The sequence below is a fragment of the Pteropus medius genome, unplaced genomic scaffold (assembly GCF_902729225.1).
Source record: "Pteropus medius unplaced genomic scaffold, Ma_sr-lr_union100, whole genome shotgun sequence".
NCBI lineage: Eukaryota > Metazoa > Chordata > Mammalia > Chiroptera > Pteropodidae > Pteropus > Pteropus medius.
The window spans coordinates 19,105,000-19,124,037 of NW_024351730.1; the positions used below are offsets into that span (position 1 = coordinate 19,105,000).

A 19,038-nucleotide genomic window follows, 5' to 3' on the forward strand; every position below is an offset into this window, starting at 1 on the left:
AAACTTCATAACACTTTCTACTTTGAAAAGTAATTTAAGAATCCCCAATATAGTGCTCAGCATACCAGGAGTTTCTCCATAGAGAAAAAAATTGGGGAACATGAGTATGTCCTTGATGCTTGATTTTTTTTTTTTTGTAGAAAGTGTGTATTAAATAAATGGCAAATGCCTGTATTGTCTCATGTAAAAAAGTACCATGAAGAAATCTATATATGTTGTGGGGTATATCTGGCTTAGGCTTATTATTTTAACCTATCTAAAATGACTCATTTTTACCTCTTTTTATTTATATATGTGTTAGTTTGTTATCTAAGAAGTACCACAAAATAAAAGCCAAAGAGAAAAGCCAGAAGGATATTAAATTCTGTTTTTTAAGTATAAAGTCAGAGAATATAAGAAAAGGTTTGGGAAAGATGTAGAATGAGAGAATCAAGGGAACTTTTGGAATGTGATAACAATCCTTGCTTCGAAAATTTTCCAATATGACACCCAGTATGTCATGAATATCGTGATTTCATCTAATTAACTCCAAATTAAACTCACCAATTTTGTCTACTATAATTTTTTTATTACATAAACTTGTGACTGCATGAGTAAATGAGAAAACAAATTTTATAAAAATTTTGAAATTTTCCTAAACAACAAATTTCCAGAAATAAAGGGATATTAACATTTGTAAAAAAATATATACTACTTTCAATTTTACAACTTGGGTGGCTCTTTTTCTAAATTCTAAAGCCTATAATTATTTCATAGTTTAGTGGTTTCAACCTTGGCAGTACCTCAAAAGTACTTGTGGGGGTTAAAAAAGGTTATATCTGTATCTTTTATATACAGTAGTATATAGGTGGCTTGATCCCTCCTATGGAGAAATTGATTCTTTAGTAAGCTTTGGGATGAGTCATCAGTTGAGAGGTTGTTAGAAAATTAATCAAACAGCTCTGAGAAAAAACAGTAAACATAAGAATAACACTAAAACAAAGATTAGAGAAGCTAAATTAAATCTGTTGACCAATGAAGACAAAAAAATTATGAGACAGAAGAGAGACATGTACTTCAAAATACTGGTTCACTTACATGACTATTATAGGATTCAGTCAAATGAGGTACAATAACTTCAGTGTGTCCCTTAGTGCCCATTGTTCCAGAATCCAGGAGGGGCCGTAGATTTGCTAAACAACGGCTATTTGAATAATTAATACACATAAAAGTGAGCAATAACAATGCAAGCAGAGGAAATCCTATCACTTTCTATTAACCATTTCATCACATCTTGATTGTAATATTTTAGATAAATTACCATCAAACAATACATTTATTTCTGCCTCCTTCCCCTAACAAACTCTGTTGTTTAATCTAGTAATTTGTGTCTCTACCTTCTACTATAATGACCAAATTTGGGGCCTCAACTTGTTTTCCGCTAGGTTAACTCTCAATTATGTTCTCCTTCTCTTGCCTCCTATTCTTCTTCAGTTATTTTCTGGTTACAAGTTCCATCCCACTATATCTTCTCAATGTTTTCTTTATCTCAAACAATATACTTTCTCAATACTTAAATACCTATGTTATACATACTTTAACTTCTTGGTTAATTTTTTTTCCTTCCTCTGCTCAAGATTACGAACTTTCCACTACACTCTCAACTGGTCAATCTTTCCCTGTTAACATATCTGCTCTAGCATACTAACTTTAGAAATAAATAAAGACTTAAGAAAAATTATGTAAGGTGTATACATTATAGTCATTGATTCATCTACTTATTTAACAAATATTTACCGAATTACATCATGTGTTGGGCAGTGCGATGGGAAAATAAATAGTCCTTAAGTAATGATTTTATGAGGAAACAAACATTATATAAATAAATATGTATATTAATAAAAAATAAGTGCTATGAAGGAAAAATCTTAGATGCTGTAAAAGATTACCATAAGAGATTCTAATTTAGAATTTAGGGGTTAAAGAAAGCCTGTTCAAAGAAAGACATTTAGGATGCAACTAAAGGATGAGGAAAAAAAATTAAAGTAGGTGAAGAGTATCTGAGGTCAGGAGTTTTAAAACAAGATAAACATAATTTCCTGGGGCTGAAGGAGAGTATACGCAAGTCACCGGTAAAAAAATGCTGAATACCCTGTAAGAACTGAAAAAAGAAACGTGTAGCTGGAATAAGGGGAGCCAGAAAGAAATAGGTAAGTTTTAAGCTGGAGTGGTAGAAAAGGGGTAGAGACTCTATGTAAGACATTTAGGACATTTTAGAGATTTTGAATTTTATCCTAGGTATAATGGGAAATCATCATAGAGTTTGAGGAGTATTACAATAGGAACATAAAGAATAATAACTGTTCAACAAATAGGTATGGAAAATAAAAATGAAAACAAAAGATAGACAATTCTCTATGAACCTGAATTTCAAGAACATACCTGTCTACGTATCTCCTGGCTTCCACATTATCTAATGCTGTAATAATCATATCTTGTTTAGTAAAGAACTCATCATTGTAAATAGCCTCAGTGGCTGGACATACTTTGTTCAAGTGTGCATCTATCTTTATTTGAGGATTTATTTTCAGGGTTGCATCAGCAGCAGTATAGCTTTTAGGTTTCTAAACAAATAACAAAAACAGAAGAAATAAGTGTTAAACAGAAAATATAGGCTATTATTGAACTGACATCTTCTTATTACTCTGAAATATATATATATATATATATATATATATATATGAGATGACAGTAATGAGACCAATTTTTATTTTTGGTTTGTGGAAATTACATTCATACTACATTTAGTATGCATATTAGTCTAAATAATTTACAAATTAATAAAAATCTTTAAAAACCTCTTTTATAGCTAAGTGCTTTAGAGTTCTTAAAATATCAGTTAAAAGTCTAATTAAAAGTACATTTTTTCCCCTAGTTGTGAGGTTTGAACTGGGTATGTGCCTAGAAAAAGACAAGAACACATTCAGTAAAATATTAGAAATTCAAACTCCACAGAAAATGAGCTCTCGCAGGTATGAAAATCTAATATGGGAAAAAAATCTTTAAAAAACATTACTATTTCTGGATGAAAATTATTGTACATGTTTTTTAAATTATTATATATGTTTCAGTTTTATATATAAAAAAAGAGTACCCTAACTATAATTCATCCTTTCTTTTCTTAGAAGAATAAATTATACTCATTAGTGTCAGTTCAAGTGTCATCAGGATTCATTTGAGAGTACTGGCTCAGATGCTTAATATCTATAGACCATTCTGTTTGAACACATGCATCGCCTCTTAATGGTATTTCTGTATTTTCTCACATTGTTAAGCTGGCACATTTTTAGTTCTCAGTGCTGTTAGTGTACATACAAAGCAGAAACTTTGTTAGAACCTCAGTAAAATAAGAATAAACAGATCTTATACTTCTTCTATAAGTAAAAGGAACAAAGTAAGTACATTTTGTGACATATATTTTAGTTCATAAGAAACCCCATTACTTAGTTCTTTATATTTGGAAAGGTGAGGATATTAGGTTAACTATGCCACCTGCTTTAATTACTTTTCTGCTCACGACATTCTTAAGCTTAACTATGATTATGTAAGAGCTGTTGAAAAATAAAGTGAAAAAACAAAAGTAAAAGCAAATTTGCTTGACTGACCAAACTACTTCTTTTTCTGACTTATTTTGATCTCTATAAAAAAGACCGAAAGCAAGTATTATTTTACAATAAAAAGGGAAGTTAATAGTCAAACAAGATCAAAAGAGCATAAAATTATTTTTAACATCCAAAAATTGTGCAAAAACCATATCGTACATTAAAAATAATTACTATTTCCCCTATCATTCCCATTATTCGATAATTGAGAAATTCTATTAAATAAGTATATTATGCTTTTCAAGCATCATTTTGTTTTATATAATACAACAGATGATTTAAATTTGAAACAGAATAGCAACACACCTGTATATGATGAGGACGAAATAAGAACTGTCTATTCAAGTTGGATTTTTCGATCAAGTCAGGATCTGTAACTGTAACCTAATATCAAGAAAAGAAAATGGTTTTCTCAGGATGACTAAAACAACTTCTGCAATTTATTCTAAATTATTTTGACTGATAAAAGTTATGTGAATTAAAATATTCCAAAATGATTACCAATACTATTCTTTTTATACTTAATTATAATTAATGTTTAACATAGGAACATGTTAAACGAAACAGTTGAAACCAACTGCAATTCCTGCTTAAAACTTTTTTTCTATTTATAACAAATAGAGGCTAAAACATTACTATCACATTTTAGAAACATGTAACAGACTAGCTGTAGAGGAGTTAGCTCTTCTTCCTTTACTTATATTTATTCCCAATTTCAACTATTTGGAAAGAAGGCTCGCATGTTTCCATGTGAAATGAACTCTTGCTAAAGCAGAAGTCTACAAACTACAGTGCAGGCAGGCTGTTTCTGTAAACAAAATTTTACTGAAACACTGTCACACTAGTTTTTAAAGTACTATCTATGGCTGCTTTCATGTCACAATGGCAGAGCTGAGTAGTTGTGACAGATTTATGGACTCCAAGATTAAAATTCTTGCAATCTGGTCCTTTAAGGAAAAGTTCTTAGACATCATTCTAAATGATACAAGATGACAGTAAACAGAAGATAATGTGAAAAGTATTCATAATACATTTGTTACTTAAACTAGTATTTGTATATAAGATGTGACTAGATGCGGTATATCTCAGTGTGTTCCAGTTGTTAGATGTTGATTGGTGCTCATACACACTTTCCCTTTCTTTTAGCTGGTATTTCCCTCATATAACTGTTTCTTCTGTTTTCTTTCTATGTAATTATGTGCTAGAGGATGTCTTTTTTCCCTCTCTTACCCTAGAGAATGTCTTTTCTAAATAGAAAAAAGCCCAACAGAAAATATCATTTAACAAAAAATATATAATTATTGTGATTACTAATATAAGGTTTTTTTTCCCACCTACCCCAACCCGACTTTTTATCTCCACCCCCCACCATATTCTTTTTAGTCTACTACTGGATTGATCAAGTTTTTTTTATTCTAATTCCCCCACCCCCTACCCCACTGCCCTCCCTCCACCCACACTCACCTGAACTGGTTTGGAAATTAAACATCTATTTTTAAGTGATTATATTCAAAATTTTAACACGAGAATGTGCTTAAGATCTAAAATTAATTGAAGTATTTTCCTTCTGAACAATTAGAGGATATCTGAACTTTCCTTTCTATTTTCCATGTTATCAAGGAACATTTTTCTTATTTTTAGGCAATTCACTCCCAAATCAGACAGTATTTTAATTAAAGGTTTTAAAAATCAGTCTAAGAATGTTGGCAAATGCCTCTACTCACTCTTGCTTGCATTCATCGGTCATGTTACCTAATAGTTCTTTCATTGAGAACTAATAAGTGGTAACCTTTCATCATTTACTTGTCAGATATCTTTGTCTTGAAAGATAATTTAGCTGAGTATTGAAATCTGGGTTGATATATTATTGGCTTTACACTATGAAGATTTGCTTTGCTATATTCAGGTGTGCATTTCTTATTGCTCAGAGTCTATTAGGTAATCTCTCTTCTAATCTTTGCCTTTTCAACCTAAACACTTTTATTGCTTTGACTCTGTAAACTTGTCGTTATCTCTGGAATGTTTTGCTTCCTCTCCATTATCTTTATTCTCCCTGGTAATTCTACTACACATACATTGGATCATGTAAATTCATCTTTCATTAAAAATATATCTTCCTATATATACATTCTGGATACTGATATTTATCTTCTATTCATAAATTTTCACTTCAGCTATATCTGAATTTTAAGCTCACTCACTAAACATAAGTTCTTATGTGGTTTTTTAAAAAAATTTCAGTACCTTTCCCCCTCATGTCTCTATTTCTCTTTCCATCTCTAGGCCATTTCTAACTTTAAAGTTAGTTTATTCTATTATCTGTAGCACTCCTATTATCTATAGTTCTTAGAGAGCAAACTTCAATTTTCCTTGGCTGATTCTTTTTCATTTTTCCTTGGCATTATTTTTTTCTAGTGGATCATCGTTTTTTATTGTGAATTTGTCTTGAATGGATGTTAATTTTCTGCACAGTCCTGTGTACTCTGGGTGTATACCCTTAGGCAGTTTTATATTTGTTTTAGTCAGAGCTCTGGAGGTTTCAATGGTTCTAAATTTGCTATATTCATTTCTATGCTTGAAATTTTTATATAATTTTGGACCCCGTACACCAGTGTGGTGCATGCTCTGAGTTTTAATTCCTCACAAGTGGCTTCTCTTTCTATTTAATGTTTTAGGCATATATTCAAGATACAAGTGCTTATGAGTCGCCATGGCTTTTAACTCAGGAATTAATTTATCTTTCGGTTTCTGGAACCTGGGGATTTCTCTTCTCTTCTTTGCAGTTAGTTTCGCTATATATGTAAACACTTAAAAAACTTAACATAGCAAATGTATGTGTTTGCAATAGGATAAAAATCTGTCCACATTAACTTACCTTGTTTTGTTATCTGAAGGCAAGTAGTTGTTTACTATAGTTCTTTTCCTGGTCTTTATATGCTAATATGTGTTGTGAATTTCCAAGAAATTAAAGTGTTCAGGTAATTCCTAAACTTATGTAACTCACAATTTTTTTCTAAGAAATATCTTTTAAAATCACCAGAATTAATAGCAGTTTGTGGGACGCAATTAAGAAGTGCTGAGTAGGAATAATATAAATGTAGAACACCTGCTCATAATTTGATAGTAATTAATATGCACTTTATGTAATATAAGTCAATTTAATTAACTATAAAATGTGAACTATCATGTAAGTTTGTCATTTAATTATTTATAGTCACCACGATACATCTATGAAATCATTACTCTAGGAAGCTAGTTTACATCCTTTTAAAAAACTTTTTATTAAAATATAGCTAACATACAATATTATATCAGTTTCAGGTGTACACCATAGTTACTCAACATTTATATACCTAAAGAAGTGATCACCATGACAAGTCCAGCAACCATCTGACACCATACAATGCTATCACGATATTACTAACTACATTCTCTATGATATATACCACATTCTCATGACTTATTTGTTTTATACCTGCAAGTTTGAACCTCTTATTTCCTTTCACTCTTTCTCTGCCACCTTTTTTGATTTTTCAGTTACAGCTGACATTCAATATTATTTTATATTGTTTTCTGGTATGGAGAGCAGTGGTTAGACATTTATATAACTTATGAAGTGATTCCCCAGACTAGTCTAGTACGCACCTGTCACTATACAGTTATTAACATATTATTGTTATTATTATTTATTAGTTTCAAGTATACAGTATGTTCGTTAGACATTTATATAGTTTACGAAGTGATCTTCCGATTACTCTATCACCCAACTGGCTCTACATACAGTCATTACAACACTATTGAGTATATTCCCTATGTTGTACTCTACCATCTCCATGGCTATTTTGTAATTACTAATCTGTGCTTTATCCTTTCACCTTTTTCTCTCAATCTCTGAAACTCTCTCCCCTCTGGCAGTTACCAGATTGTACCTCCCCTCTAGCAGTTACCAGACTGTCCTCTTTATCTGTGAATTTATTACATTTAGTTTGTTCCTTTTGTTCTTTAGATAAGTGAAATCATATGGTATTTATCTTTCTTTGACTTATTTGACTAAGCATAATAACCTCTAGGTCCATCTATGTCGCTGAAAATGACAGGATTTCATTTTTTATGGCTAATATTTCATTGTATATATATCCGTAACTTCTTTAACCAATTGTCTGCTGATGGGCATTTAGGTTGCTTCCATATATTGGCTATTGTGAGTAAGGCTGCCATGAACATAGAGGTGCACAGACCTTTACGAATTAGTGTTTTGGTTTACTTTGGATAAATACCCAGAAGTGCAATTCCTAGGTCAAAAGGTAGTTCCATTTTTAATTTCTTGAGGAACCTCCAGACTGTTTTCCATAATGGCTATACCATTTTGCAATCCCACTAATAGTATATGAGGGTTCTCTTTTCTCCACATCCTCACCAACATTTGTTTTTGATTTACTGATGATAGCCACTCTGACAGGTGTGCAGTGATACCTAATTGTGGTTTTAATTTGCATTTCTCTAATGATTAGTGACCTTGAGCATCTTTTCATATGTATATTGTACTTCCTCTTTGGAGAAATATCTATTCAGGTCTTCTGCCCATGTTTTAGTTGGATTGTTTTGTTTTGTTGAGTTTTATGAGCTCTTTATAAATTTTAACCCCTTATCTGATGTATCATAGGCAAATATCTTCTCCATTCAGTAGACTGTCTTTTTGTTTTGTTAATCATTTGCTTTGCTGTGCAAAACCTTTTTAGTTTGATGTAGTCCCATTTGTTTTTTTCTTTCGTTTCTCTTGTCCCAGGAGATATATCACAAAAGAAATTACAAAGAGCAATATCTGAGTTTCCAGCCTAAGTTTGTTTTTTTCCTAGAACTTTGATGGTTTTGGGTCTTACAGCTAGTTTACATCTTAAATATATTTTTATTTAAATATGTGACATGGCCTCCCAATTAACTCACATTTATAGTCTTAAGAATGTAAATTGTACACCCAAGTTTATATTATTCCTTTTTTTAATCTGAGTATTCTTTTTATTTATTTATTTTTGATCAATTTAATTAATTTATTTTGGTGACATTGGTGAACAAAATCCAGTAAGTTTTGGGTGTACGATTTAACAGTAAAGCATATATGTATATTGCATTGTGTGATCCTCTCCCATAGTTAGATTTCTTTCTGTCACCACATATTTGACCCCTTTTACCCCATCTATCTCCTTCCTCCCTAATCCCATGTTCTGCTTATCTGAGTATTCTTCAACTTTCTAATGGTAGCTTCTCCCATCTTAAAGATTTAAGTTAATACTAGTATCTAACAAAATATTAGTATCTAACAAAACACTATTAATGTGTTTTATAGTTTGCAAAGCCCTTTCACATTTAATCTTAACAACAGTATGAGGTTGGTAGTAAAGACAGCGGTTTTGCAGTATCAGAGAAAGAAATTTAGGAGCAGAGAAGTAATTTGCCATAAGGTGATTAGCTCAATAAACATGTTTGAATCAGCTGGTAAAAAAAAGAAGTGGTCAGAATAGAATCAGAATCTTCCAATTTCTAGCTTAATGATCTATCCTCGAAAGCAGTATTTCAAATCTATGCAGTAAAATATAGTTCAAAAATGGAAAGCAGAGGAAATTCAAACTTTTAACTTTAAAAGATTCATATCTTACCACTCCCTTCTCTTTGCTTGTGCCAACACCAAGTAAAGCAAAATTTTTTAACATTTCACAGCCTATGGCTCCACATCCTACCTATGGGGGAGAAAAATATATCAGATTAAATAAAATCAGAACTTCTACTTATTTACAGCAATTTCATCTCAATTTTTGTTAAATGCTATGTTGCAAATGTAAATATATACTTTTTAAAATACTTTGAACATTTGCAATTTATTTATTTAACTGGTTTATGATGACATTTTAAGTGTCTCAGTTAAAGAACGCATAAACCAAATTTTAAAAAGCTCAATATTTATATTTCCTTCAAACAGAAGACATTTTAAAATTCCAAACAAAAGCCAAGCACTGAGTTCATTTTTTTAGAAACAGTACAAAACATCAGTGCAACATTTTAATGACAAAGATTCCTTGAATATTTAAGAAAGACAGATTCCACCTACATATTCCTTTATTTGATGAGAAAAAAATAACAGTTAAAAAAACCTACCAATTTCTAATGTATTGCTAGAAAATTTTTTAATGTTTTAATGTTCAAAACTACCATATTAAATGTATTAATTCTTTAGATCAGGAGTTGGCAAACTTTTTCTGTAAAAGACCAGTTAATATTTTCAGTTTTGCAGGCCATATGGTCTTTGTCACAACCACTTAATCCACTTTTATAGCATAAAAGAACCACTCAATCCACTTATAGAGCATAAAAGAAGCCATTGACAATACATAAATAAATGGGCTTGGTTGTGTTCCAAAAAAACTTTACAAAAACTAGCACCAAAATGGATTTGGTCTGTAGGCCAAAGTTTGCAAACTCCTGTTTTACACATTTACTAAATGTCTACTATGTTAGGAACTGTACTCACTTAGACTCAAATTTGCTTTAATAAATTCATTATACACAACAACAGTTTGAATGTTCTATTTATTCTCATCATTATTCACACTTACTAAGAAGATATTCAAATTTTGTAGCTTCTGACACAAGGTGTCTCCAATGCAGGCTCGTAAGGCATCATATCTATCTCCACTGAAGAAAATAACACGTACCATGAAAACAGAGGCATTATAAAGATTATTAAGATTAGTTTCATTATTTACACAAATTTAATGTTTTTTAAATTGAAGGCAGAACTTTGGGTGGTGTATATTTTGGGAAGAATTACTCCATAAGCTTTTATCAGATTCTCAAAGAGATTTGTGGCTCAAAAAGGTAAAACACAGATATAAAAGTGGGAGATAGCAACTATTTTCATTTAACATCAGAATGGTATTTTGAATGATAAATATTCTCATGAAAATGTACAATTTAAACTTTATATTGATTATTTATAAAGTGGCAAAAAGGCATGGCATTATGACATGTAACCTCTAGAGAAGAAATAAGAAGTAAATGAGTTAGGAGAAAAGACATTTAAAACAAATGCATGATTAAACAAAAAATTTTAATCCAGTTGCTTCTTATAAACATACAAATAAGAAAAATGTAATAGAAATTTCAGTATTACCGTGGGAGAAATTCTTCACGTTCAGGTTTGCCTAAGGATTCGACAATATCCGCTGCTTCAATGTATAACTTAAAGTAGAAGATAAAAAAATAACTTATGTATGAAACTTAAATTGTTAGAAAAACGAGTTCTATTTGCAGTTATTTAATAATTTAAAAAAATGGTAAAAATACCATTTCAGAGTAAAATAACAGATTAAAAAAAACACACCTATTTTTTACACAATATACATTCCTGTATTCTTTCGTTAAAACAATTGTTAAACCTTAAGGATTTGTTATAAGATATAATTTTATTCATGTCACTTACCCATCTTAAAGATGACATACTCTTAACAAACAAAAGGAAATTTCACCTCCAAATCTATTTTTTATAACTACATAAAAACTCTGGAAGTCCCATTCAATTTTAGCTACACTTGAATATATAATGAAGGGAACCAAATTTTGTCTTTTGAGATATTGATATTAAGCAAGACTCAGGAAGAACCTTTGATCCTTTCCCCTTACCTCCTTGGAGGATTCAGATATGAAAACATGCTTAAAGGAAGGGATCATGACCTTAAGCATTATAATATAAACTAAATGATGCAGATAGGAAGAAATACAGCAAAGCCTGTTTGGTGAACTTCCCTCTGTGTCCAATTGTTTCTGGGTGGCCTAGCAAGAATCTGTTTACCACATGTTCACTTTATCATCTATCTGTAAACTGCATGCTTTCTCTTAGAAATCCCAGACCCATGTGTCTCTCTCCTTTGTCCAGATGGCATACAAGACTCAACTGTCCAATGTTTCCTCAGGGTCTCATATTCTTACGGCACCCCCATGTGTACTTTCATAATAAATTTTGGACATTTTCTCCTGTTAATCTATTTGACCAGCTAGAACAACTTAGAAGGTGGGAAAAATTACTTTTTGTTTTTTGCACTCCCACAGTAATTTGGTTACTCTTTGATAAGAGTACCTAGTCCATATTAATTTTCCAGCTTGGATATATTACATGTCACTTTAATTACATATACTACATAGGAAATGATCTAGGAAGCCATAATTTCAGCATTTTTAAAAATACCAAACAATTAATTTAAGTTAATGAGAAAAAGAACTATGTCTCCCATTTTCATTTAAGCTTCTTGAACATGACCAAATGGTTATTATTATTTAATAGAGAATCTATATTAATGACATAATTTGTTATTTCCCATGCTGTTAACAGCTGTATCTAATTCACACTTTTCAAGATGAATTTGTACTCTGTGTTAAAATAAACCGAAATACTCAGCAGCAAAATAGCATTATGTCAGTACATCTTAAAACACACAAAAAGGTAAACGTTACATTACAAAGTTTAAAGTTCAAAAAAAGAAAAGGCCTGAGAGTGTCTTTGGATATCCTTTGCCAATTATTCCATCTGGTATCAGAAATGAGGGTTTTTTTCCATCTTGTGATGTTTTTGCTCAATTTGGTTCTCAAATCTACTATTTCCATGCTTTCTACCTTCGGAAGTTTATACCTAGGAAGGGGCTCTGAATATTCATGATGCCAGAGATTCCATGGAACAAGTTCAAGAGTCCTGAGAGGTAATAAATGCTAAACTAACAATATAGGAGACTAAGTATAAAGAAAAAAAAAAATCCATTCCCTTACACTCACGAATGAAGGAAACATCCTAGAATGATACATCCTAGAATCAAACTTTGGGTTACAGTCCAATAGCCTCAACATATCAGTTTCAATTACAGAATTAAGATTTGGTGGCATATCACATCTCTCTCATACATCAAAAAAATATTTTAAGGTTGCTTTTATATTGATATTACAATTCATAACTGACATTTATGGTATGAGGGGATAATTCAACCTTAAGTATAAAACATATTAAAATACAGAACTAACCCACTGGCACAAAGGTGAAAACTTTTCTGTCACAGCTTTCAATACTTCTTGGCTGGCGACACCTCCTACTGCTGCAGCGAGTGGGGGTAAAAAGCCTTGAGCAGTCCAAGAGAGCCAATGCACAATGTCAGCATTGACTTCAGGCTGAAATGTAAGCCAGGAGACAATAACATTAACTATATTTACTTAGTATACTCAAAATTTCAATGCTTTAATGTGAGAATTATAGTTTAATTCAAAAAAGTTACTCAATTACCCTACTAAATATTTTTTAAGTCCTAAAAAAGCTCCAATCTCACAATAAAAGACCCTAAGCAATATGTTTTTACCAGAACCTATCGTTTTTACTTTTTGACTGTTTATGTTACACTAAGGCACCACTTTATAATTTTTGTTAAAAACAGTTGTGATAAATGTCAATATTTACAAGAATAAAAAAAAAATTGATGAAAACTGGAAAAATCTTGAACCTAGATAAATGGAAACAAACTGTGCTCAAAGTGGTAAATAAAAAGTAAAAATGTGAAAAGTAATGAAGCAATATAGTTAAAAAAGGAAGTTTAGAAAAAAAATTAAGCACATAATAGCACTTTCACTTACTAATCTAATGTAAGAGCTAATCACCACAAAGTTCTTATGACATTTAAAAACTGAAATGTTTCTTAAAATAAAGTTTATTAGTATTTTTAAGGAAATATCGAAGAACTGGATTTTAGAGCTATTGTTTTAGAACATTTTCTTATTTGTGACAGAGATCTCTTCATAAGATCTGTCTTCTCTTTCTCTTCCTGTTCTTTCAACATTAGTAACCTTCATCTTAACCTTAAGAGTCAAGTACCGTTCAATTAATCTTTTGATATCTTATGTAAAATAACAGTACTTGTGCATTTAGGGGGAGAAGAGGAAAGGCTTTTATTACATTCTCAAAGACATCAGTGATACAAAAAGAGTTTACTATCTACTCACTATTCCACTCACTCCATTTCAATTTTCTATATCTCATTTTTCAACTATTTAGCACTAAACTCAATTCAGATTATGATTTCATTTAAGCTGTACCCTTTCAAATGCAGATATTGGTGGTAATGATAATATTAAAAACAATGAGAATGTTAACAGAAGCCCCAGGACAATGACAATGGCCTAAATCTGAACTTCCCCACATAATCTTGAGAGGACACATACCCAGAAGAAAAATAAACCAGTGGCAGGTTTTCAGTATTACTAGGAAGCTGAGAATATTATGAACTTAAAATTACCTGTAAATAGAAAAATAAATACCAAACTTCAACAGAACTATTTCTGGACTTCATATTGCTGTAAACCTGCATAGAGCAGGAAGTGTATGACAAAAGATAGGCTTAATGGCAACAAACCACAGTCAAAATCATCTCAAGAAACAGAAGGTCTCACACTAAGTGAAAAATTACTGAACATGTATGAAATATAGCAGATCCCAGGAATGGCTATGGTGAAAGAACTTCTCTAGGAGAGAATGATATAAATAGAAAGGGGAAACATTGTTTGGCAGAGAAGGCTAAAGGAAGCAAGTGAGTAAAGTTAAGGGTTTGGCAGAAATCAGAGATCCACAAGACACCCCAACACATATATCCTCCCCTGCAAAAAAACCCAAAATTACCCATTAAAGAAAATCCTTTTTAGTATCCAAAGAGGCATTCTAGAAGTAGAAATCTAAAAAGCATCCCAAACCCTTGCCCTGTCCAAAAAATAAAGCAGAAAAATTGGTTTACCATACAAAACCAATGTAAGAAGGAAAACAGAAAATTAGAAGCAAAACATTTCAGCTATTGAAAATTTCTCCCCCAAACTAATCATAAGGCAAAGGAAATTTGAGTGAATTGTATATCCTTAACAAATACATGGCAATGTGGAAAAACAAATACAAAAAACTCCACCTTGAATTAGAAATTTAATATCTAAGAATTCCTCTCCCCCTCTTCCAAAGAAGGGAATAAATAAATAGAAGAAAATCTGAATCTATGTATCAAAGTGGGCTCATGGTGTACCTGGGAAAATTGACTATCAACCCTGAGACATAACTTTGTAAAACTATTAGATTTTACAAATAAAAAAATATACAGCAGAAAAAATATATAGGGCTTCAAGGCAAAAAGACTAGACTGCTTATAAGAGTAAGAAAATTAAGCTGGCATATTTCTCAACAATAAGATACAAAGTAAGAGATCACTGAAGAAAGTAAGAGCCTAGAATTTTATATCCATCCCAGCTTCGAGTATGAAGGCTACGGAAAAAATTCAAAACATGGAAGAACTCGGAATATTGTAATTCTGAGCTCTTGTCAAAACTGATTTCAAGACTAACTATAAAGCTAGAGTAATCAAAATAGGATGATACTAGCAAAAGAATAAAAACCAATGGAAGACAATAGTGAGTTCAGAAATCACCCTACACATATATACAGGGTCAATAAATTGTTGACAAAGACACTCCCCCAAAAAAAAGAATGAGAGAGGCACTGTCTTTTCAACTATTGGTAGATTACTGGATATTCATATACACACACAAAATTAACCTTGATTTATACTTTGCAAGGTACAAAAAAATGAACTCACAAAAGTACAAAATTGTACATAATGAATTCAAAATATATAGTCATGTACACCTAATCTATATTTTGCATGGCATACAAAAAGGAATTCACTAAGCTATAAAACTTTTAGAAGAAAACATAGGAGAAAAGCTTAGGTTAACCTATGTGACCTTAGGTTAAAAAAACACAAACCACTTAGCAAAAACAAAATAATACAAAGAACCACCCACAAACCACAGAAAGAAAAATTGATAAATTTAACTTTGTTAAAATTTTAAACTTCTGCTTTTCAAAAAACACTATAATAAAATGAAAAGAGAACCCACAGGCTGAAAGAGAATATTTGTAAAACATGTATCTGATAAAGGACTGATATCCAGAATAAATAAAGAACTATCTCAATCGAAAGAAAACAATCTAATTAAAAAATAGGAAAAGATTTAAAGTTTCTCAAAGAAGAGATATGAATGACAAATAAGCATATGAAAAGATACTCAAATTCATAGCCATTAATAAAATGGAAAAAAAAAAGCACACATTTTAAAATGGCTAAAATCAAACAGATAGTATAGTTATGAAAAGAATGCAGAACAACTCAAACATATATTTCTGGTGGAAATGCAAAATAGTTTCTCTGTAAAACAATTTGGTAGTTTCTTATAAATTAAACATATATCTATCACATGACTCTGTAATACACTATTAGGTGTCTACACATGAGAAATAAAAATGTATATCCACACCAAAATCTGTATGCATATAATTACAGCAGCTTTATTCATAACTGCCCAAACTGAAAACAACCCAAGTGTCTACCAATGATACAGGAACAAACAAACCATGGTACATCTACACAATGAAATACTACTCAGCAATAAAATGGAATGAACATGTAACAACATGGATGAAACTCAAATTTATTTTATTCAATAAAAAAGCCAGACTTAAAAAGCTACATATTGCATGATTGTTTATATGATATTCTGGAAAAGGCAAAACTATAGAGTGCCATGGCTTGGTTACGGTAGATGGAGATGATTATCATAAAGAGGAAGGAACTTTCGGCAGTATGGAAATGTTTTATATCTTGATTGTGGTGGTAGATACATGACTAGACATTTTGAATTCATTATGTACAGTTGAATTAATTGTATAAAGAATTTTGTATAACTCTACATCTAAAAAGGATGAAATTTAAGTTATCTCAATATATCTGATAAATCCCTAATAACATCCTTCCTTTTAAGCAAAGATTTCAACAATCTATTTCTAGCTTTCCACACTTTTTTTTTAAACTTTATAGTTTTTTGGCTATTTTTAATGTATTTTTAAATTAAATGTATTGGAGGACATCGGTTAACAACATGTAAATTTCAGGTATACAACTTTATAATACGACATCTGAATACTACATTGTATGCTCCCCACCCAAAGTCTAGTCTCCTTCCGTCACCTTGTATTTGACCCCTTACCCTCTTTTCCGCCAATCCCGTACCTTCTGGTAACCATCATTCTGTTGTCTATCTATGAGTCTGTTTTTGTGTTTAAGCGTTTGTTTATTCATTTGTTGCTTTTTGTTTTATAACCCACATGGGTGATATCATATGATTCTTGACCTCTCATACATTTTTCTAACCACTAAATATACAATAAGAGGTCTTTCGCTTATAACTAGTAATTGTTTTCAGTACACTTATTTTCTTCGTTTTTATTTCATGAAATATGAGCTCATGTTATTGTTACTAGTAATGTTAAGACTTTCACTTCTCCTTCACTTTTATAAAATAAGGACAAAAACAATACAATTTTCAAATAACTGCACAAACTGCTATGTTTCTATCGCTACAATTAAACTGCTGGAGTGACATCAGAAACATGGTGGAGTGAGGGATCTCCCCAGATCTCTCCCCTTGGAATAACGAGCTGAACATCTAAAGCTCAACAAATAACACCCAACCTGTACACAAGCAGGTCTGAATGAGTGATCTGCTCATAAGAACTTTCAGAGGTTGGAACCGCAGTAGTCTGGTGGTAGACTGGGAGGTCAAAGAAGCTGCCTCACACAGTGGGAGCATCAAGCAGAAGGAGGGGAAGGGGAGTGATTGTGGTGGGTTCCTCAAACAGCCCTGCCAGAAGGATCAGCAAGTACCACCCAGCGGAGCCCAGGGATGAGGACAGAAAGGAGAGTGGGAACTAAGTACGGAGGAGCAACAGTTGCAGTTGCAAAACAGGAGGCTGAGACACTGAGTCTAGCAGCAACCTCTACCCACCAACCCAGATCCCACTCTCCCTCCAACCCACCACATCTTTCCAGAACTAGTACTGCGGAGCCCCAAGGGAATTGAGCAAACACTATCAAAATTACTGCTAACACTGACTGAGACTGAGGGTAGAGACTGTGACTGAATAGTTACAAGAAAAAAACATTATTAAGTCTCAAAGCAGGGATCCAAGAGGCTTGGACGCCACCTACTGGAAATCAAAAGAAAAACGCCTTCTTATCAACAGGCTAAAGAGAGACCTCAATATAATAAATCTTATTTCTGAAAAAAGCAGCACACAATCACATTAATGTCCAGGCGGGGAAATAGTCCATCAAACACCATGAACAGCCAGAGTGACAAGGCTGCCCAGAAAGAAAGAGAAAAATCTCCAGAAAATAAGCTTAAAGACATAGAAATATGTGACTTAAATAAGAGAATTCAGGACTTCATTTCTGAAAAAACTCAGTGAGATGCAGAATAATTCAAATCAATAATTCTAAGAACTTAGAAAAAAACAGACCAGAAAAATAAGTTTATTAACAAGGAGGCTAAAATGCTAAAAAAAGACACAAACAGAACTTCTGGAGATGAAGAACACACTAAAATTGATGAAAAATAAAATAGCAAGCTGAGGAAATATAGCTGACCAGTTGGAGGAAAGAATCAGTGATATCGAAGACAGAAATCTAGAAATAAATCAGAAGGAAGAAGAGAGAAATCGAAAAGTGAAAAATAATGAAAGAGAAATATAAGAACTAGCTGACGCCATCAGGAAAAGCAACATAAGAATAATGCATATTCCAGAAGGAGAAGAGAGGGAGAAGAAATCAGAGAGCATATTCAGATAAAGAGTTGACAAGAATTTCCCAAATCTAAGAAATGAGCTGGAGCTTCAAATCCAAGAAGCTAACAGAACACCCATATACCTCAACCCAAAAAGGCTGTCTTCAAGACACGGTATATTAAAATTGTCAAAAATTAATAACAAAGAAAGAATTCTCAAGGCATTCAGGGAAAGAAGACAGTAACCTATAATGGAAAACCTTTTCGACTATCTTTGGACTTCTCAGCACAAACCTTAGGAGTAAAGAAGGAATGGAATCAAATATTCAAACTATTAAGTGAAAGGAATTTCCAGTCAAGAATAATGTATCCAGCAAAGCTCTCCTTTAGATATGAAGGAGAAATAAAGACCTTTTCAGACATACAAAAACTGAAGGAATTCTCCACTATGAGGCCTGCATTACAGAAAATACTAAAAGGGGTCAGCTTACCTGAAACAAAATGACAAAAAGAATGCGTAACTATGAGTCAGGCATCTAACAGGCAGACAGAAGCAGAGAAGTGCAACCCTTACTAAGAACAGGGTATTATAAGCTTAAACAGTAAGAAGAGAATTGCTATTGCAAGATAGTAATGAACATTTAGCATATATAGGGACAATTTGAGACAACAATAACAGAAAAGGGGAGGAATCAAAGATCTAAATTTGCCATGGGGA

General features: G+C 32.0%; 1 protein-coding gene across 3 annotated transcripts in view; it reads right to left on the reverse strand.

Annotated features, from left to right (window-relative positions):
* The window catches only part of UBA6 (ubiquitin like modifier activating enzyme 6), a 77,175-nt gene that overhangs the window by 16,772 nt on the left and 41,365 nt on the right, over positions 1-19,038 (reverse strand). For all 3 annotated transcript variants that reach the window (XM_039845346.1, XM_039845345.1, XM_039845344.1), the window contains 7 exons: positions 12,702-12,845; positions 10,807-10,874; positions 10,250-10,328; positions 9,296-9,376; positions 3,948-4,025; positions 2,422-2,603; positions 1,078-1,183 (listed from right to left, as the gene is read on the reverse strand). In XM_039845346.1, coding sequence (XP_039701280.1) covers positions 1,078-1,183; positions 2,422-2,603; positions 3,948-4,025; positions 9,296-9,376; positions 10,250-10,328; positions 10,807-10,874; positions 12,702-12,845 — 738 coding nt within the window. The remainder of the gene's footprint in view (positions 1-1,077; positions 1,184-2,421; positions 2,604-3,947; positions 4,026-9,295; positions 9,377-10,249; positions 10,329-10,806; positions 10,875-12,701; positions 12,846-19,038) is intronic.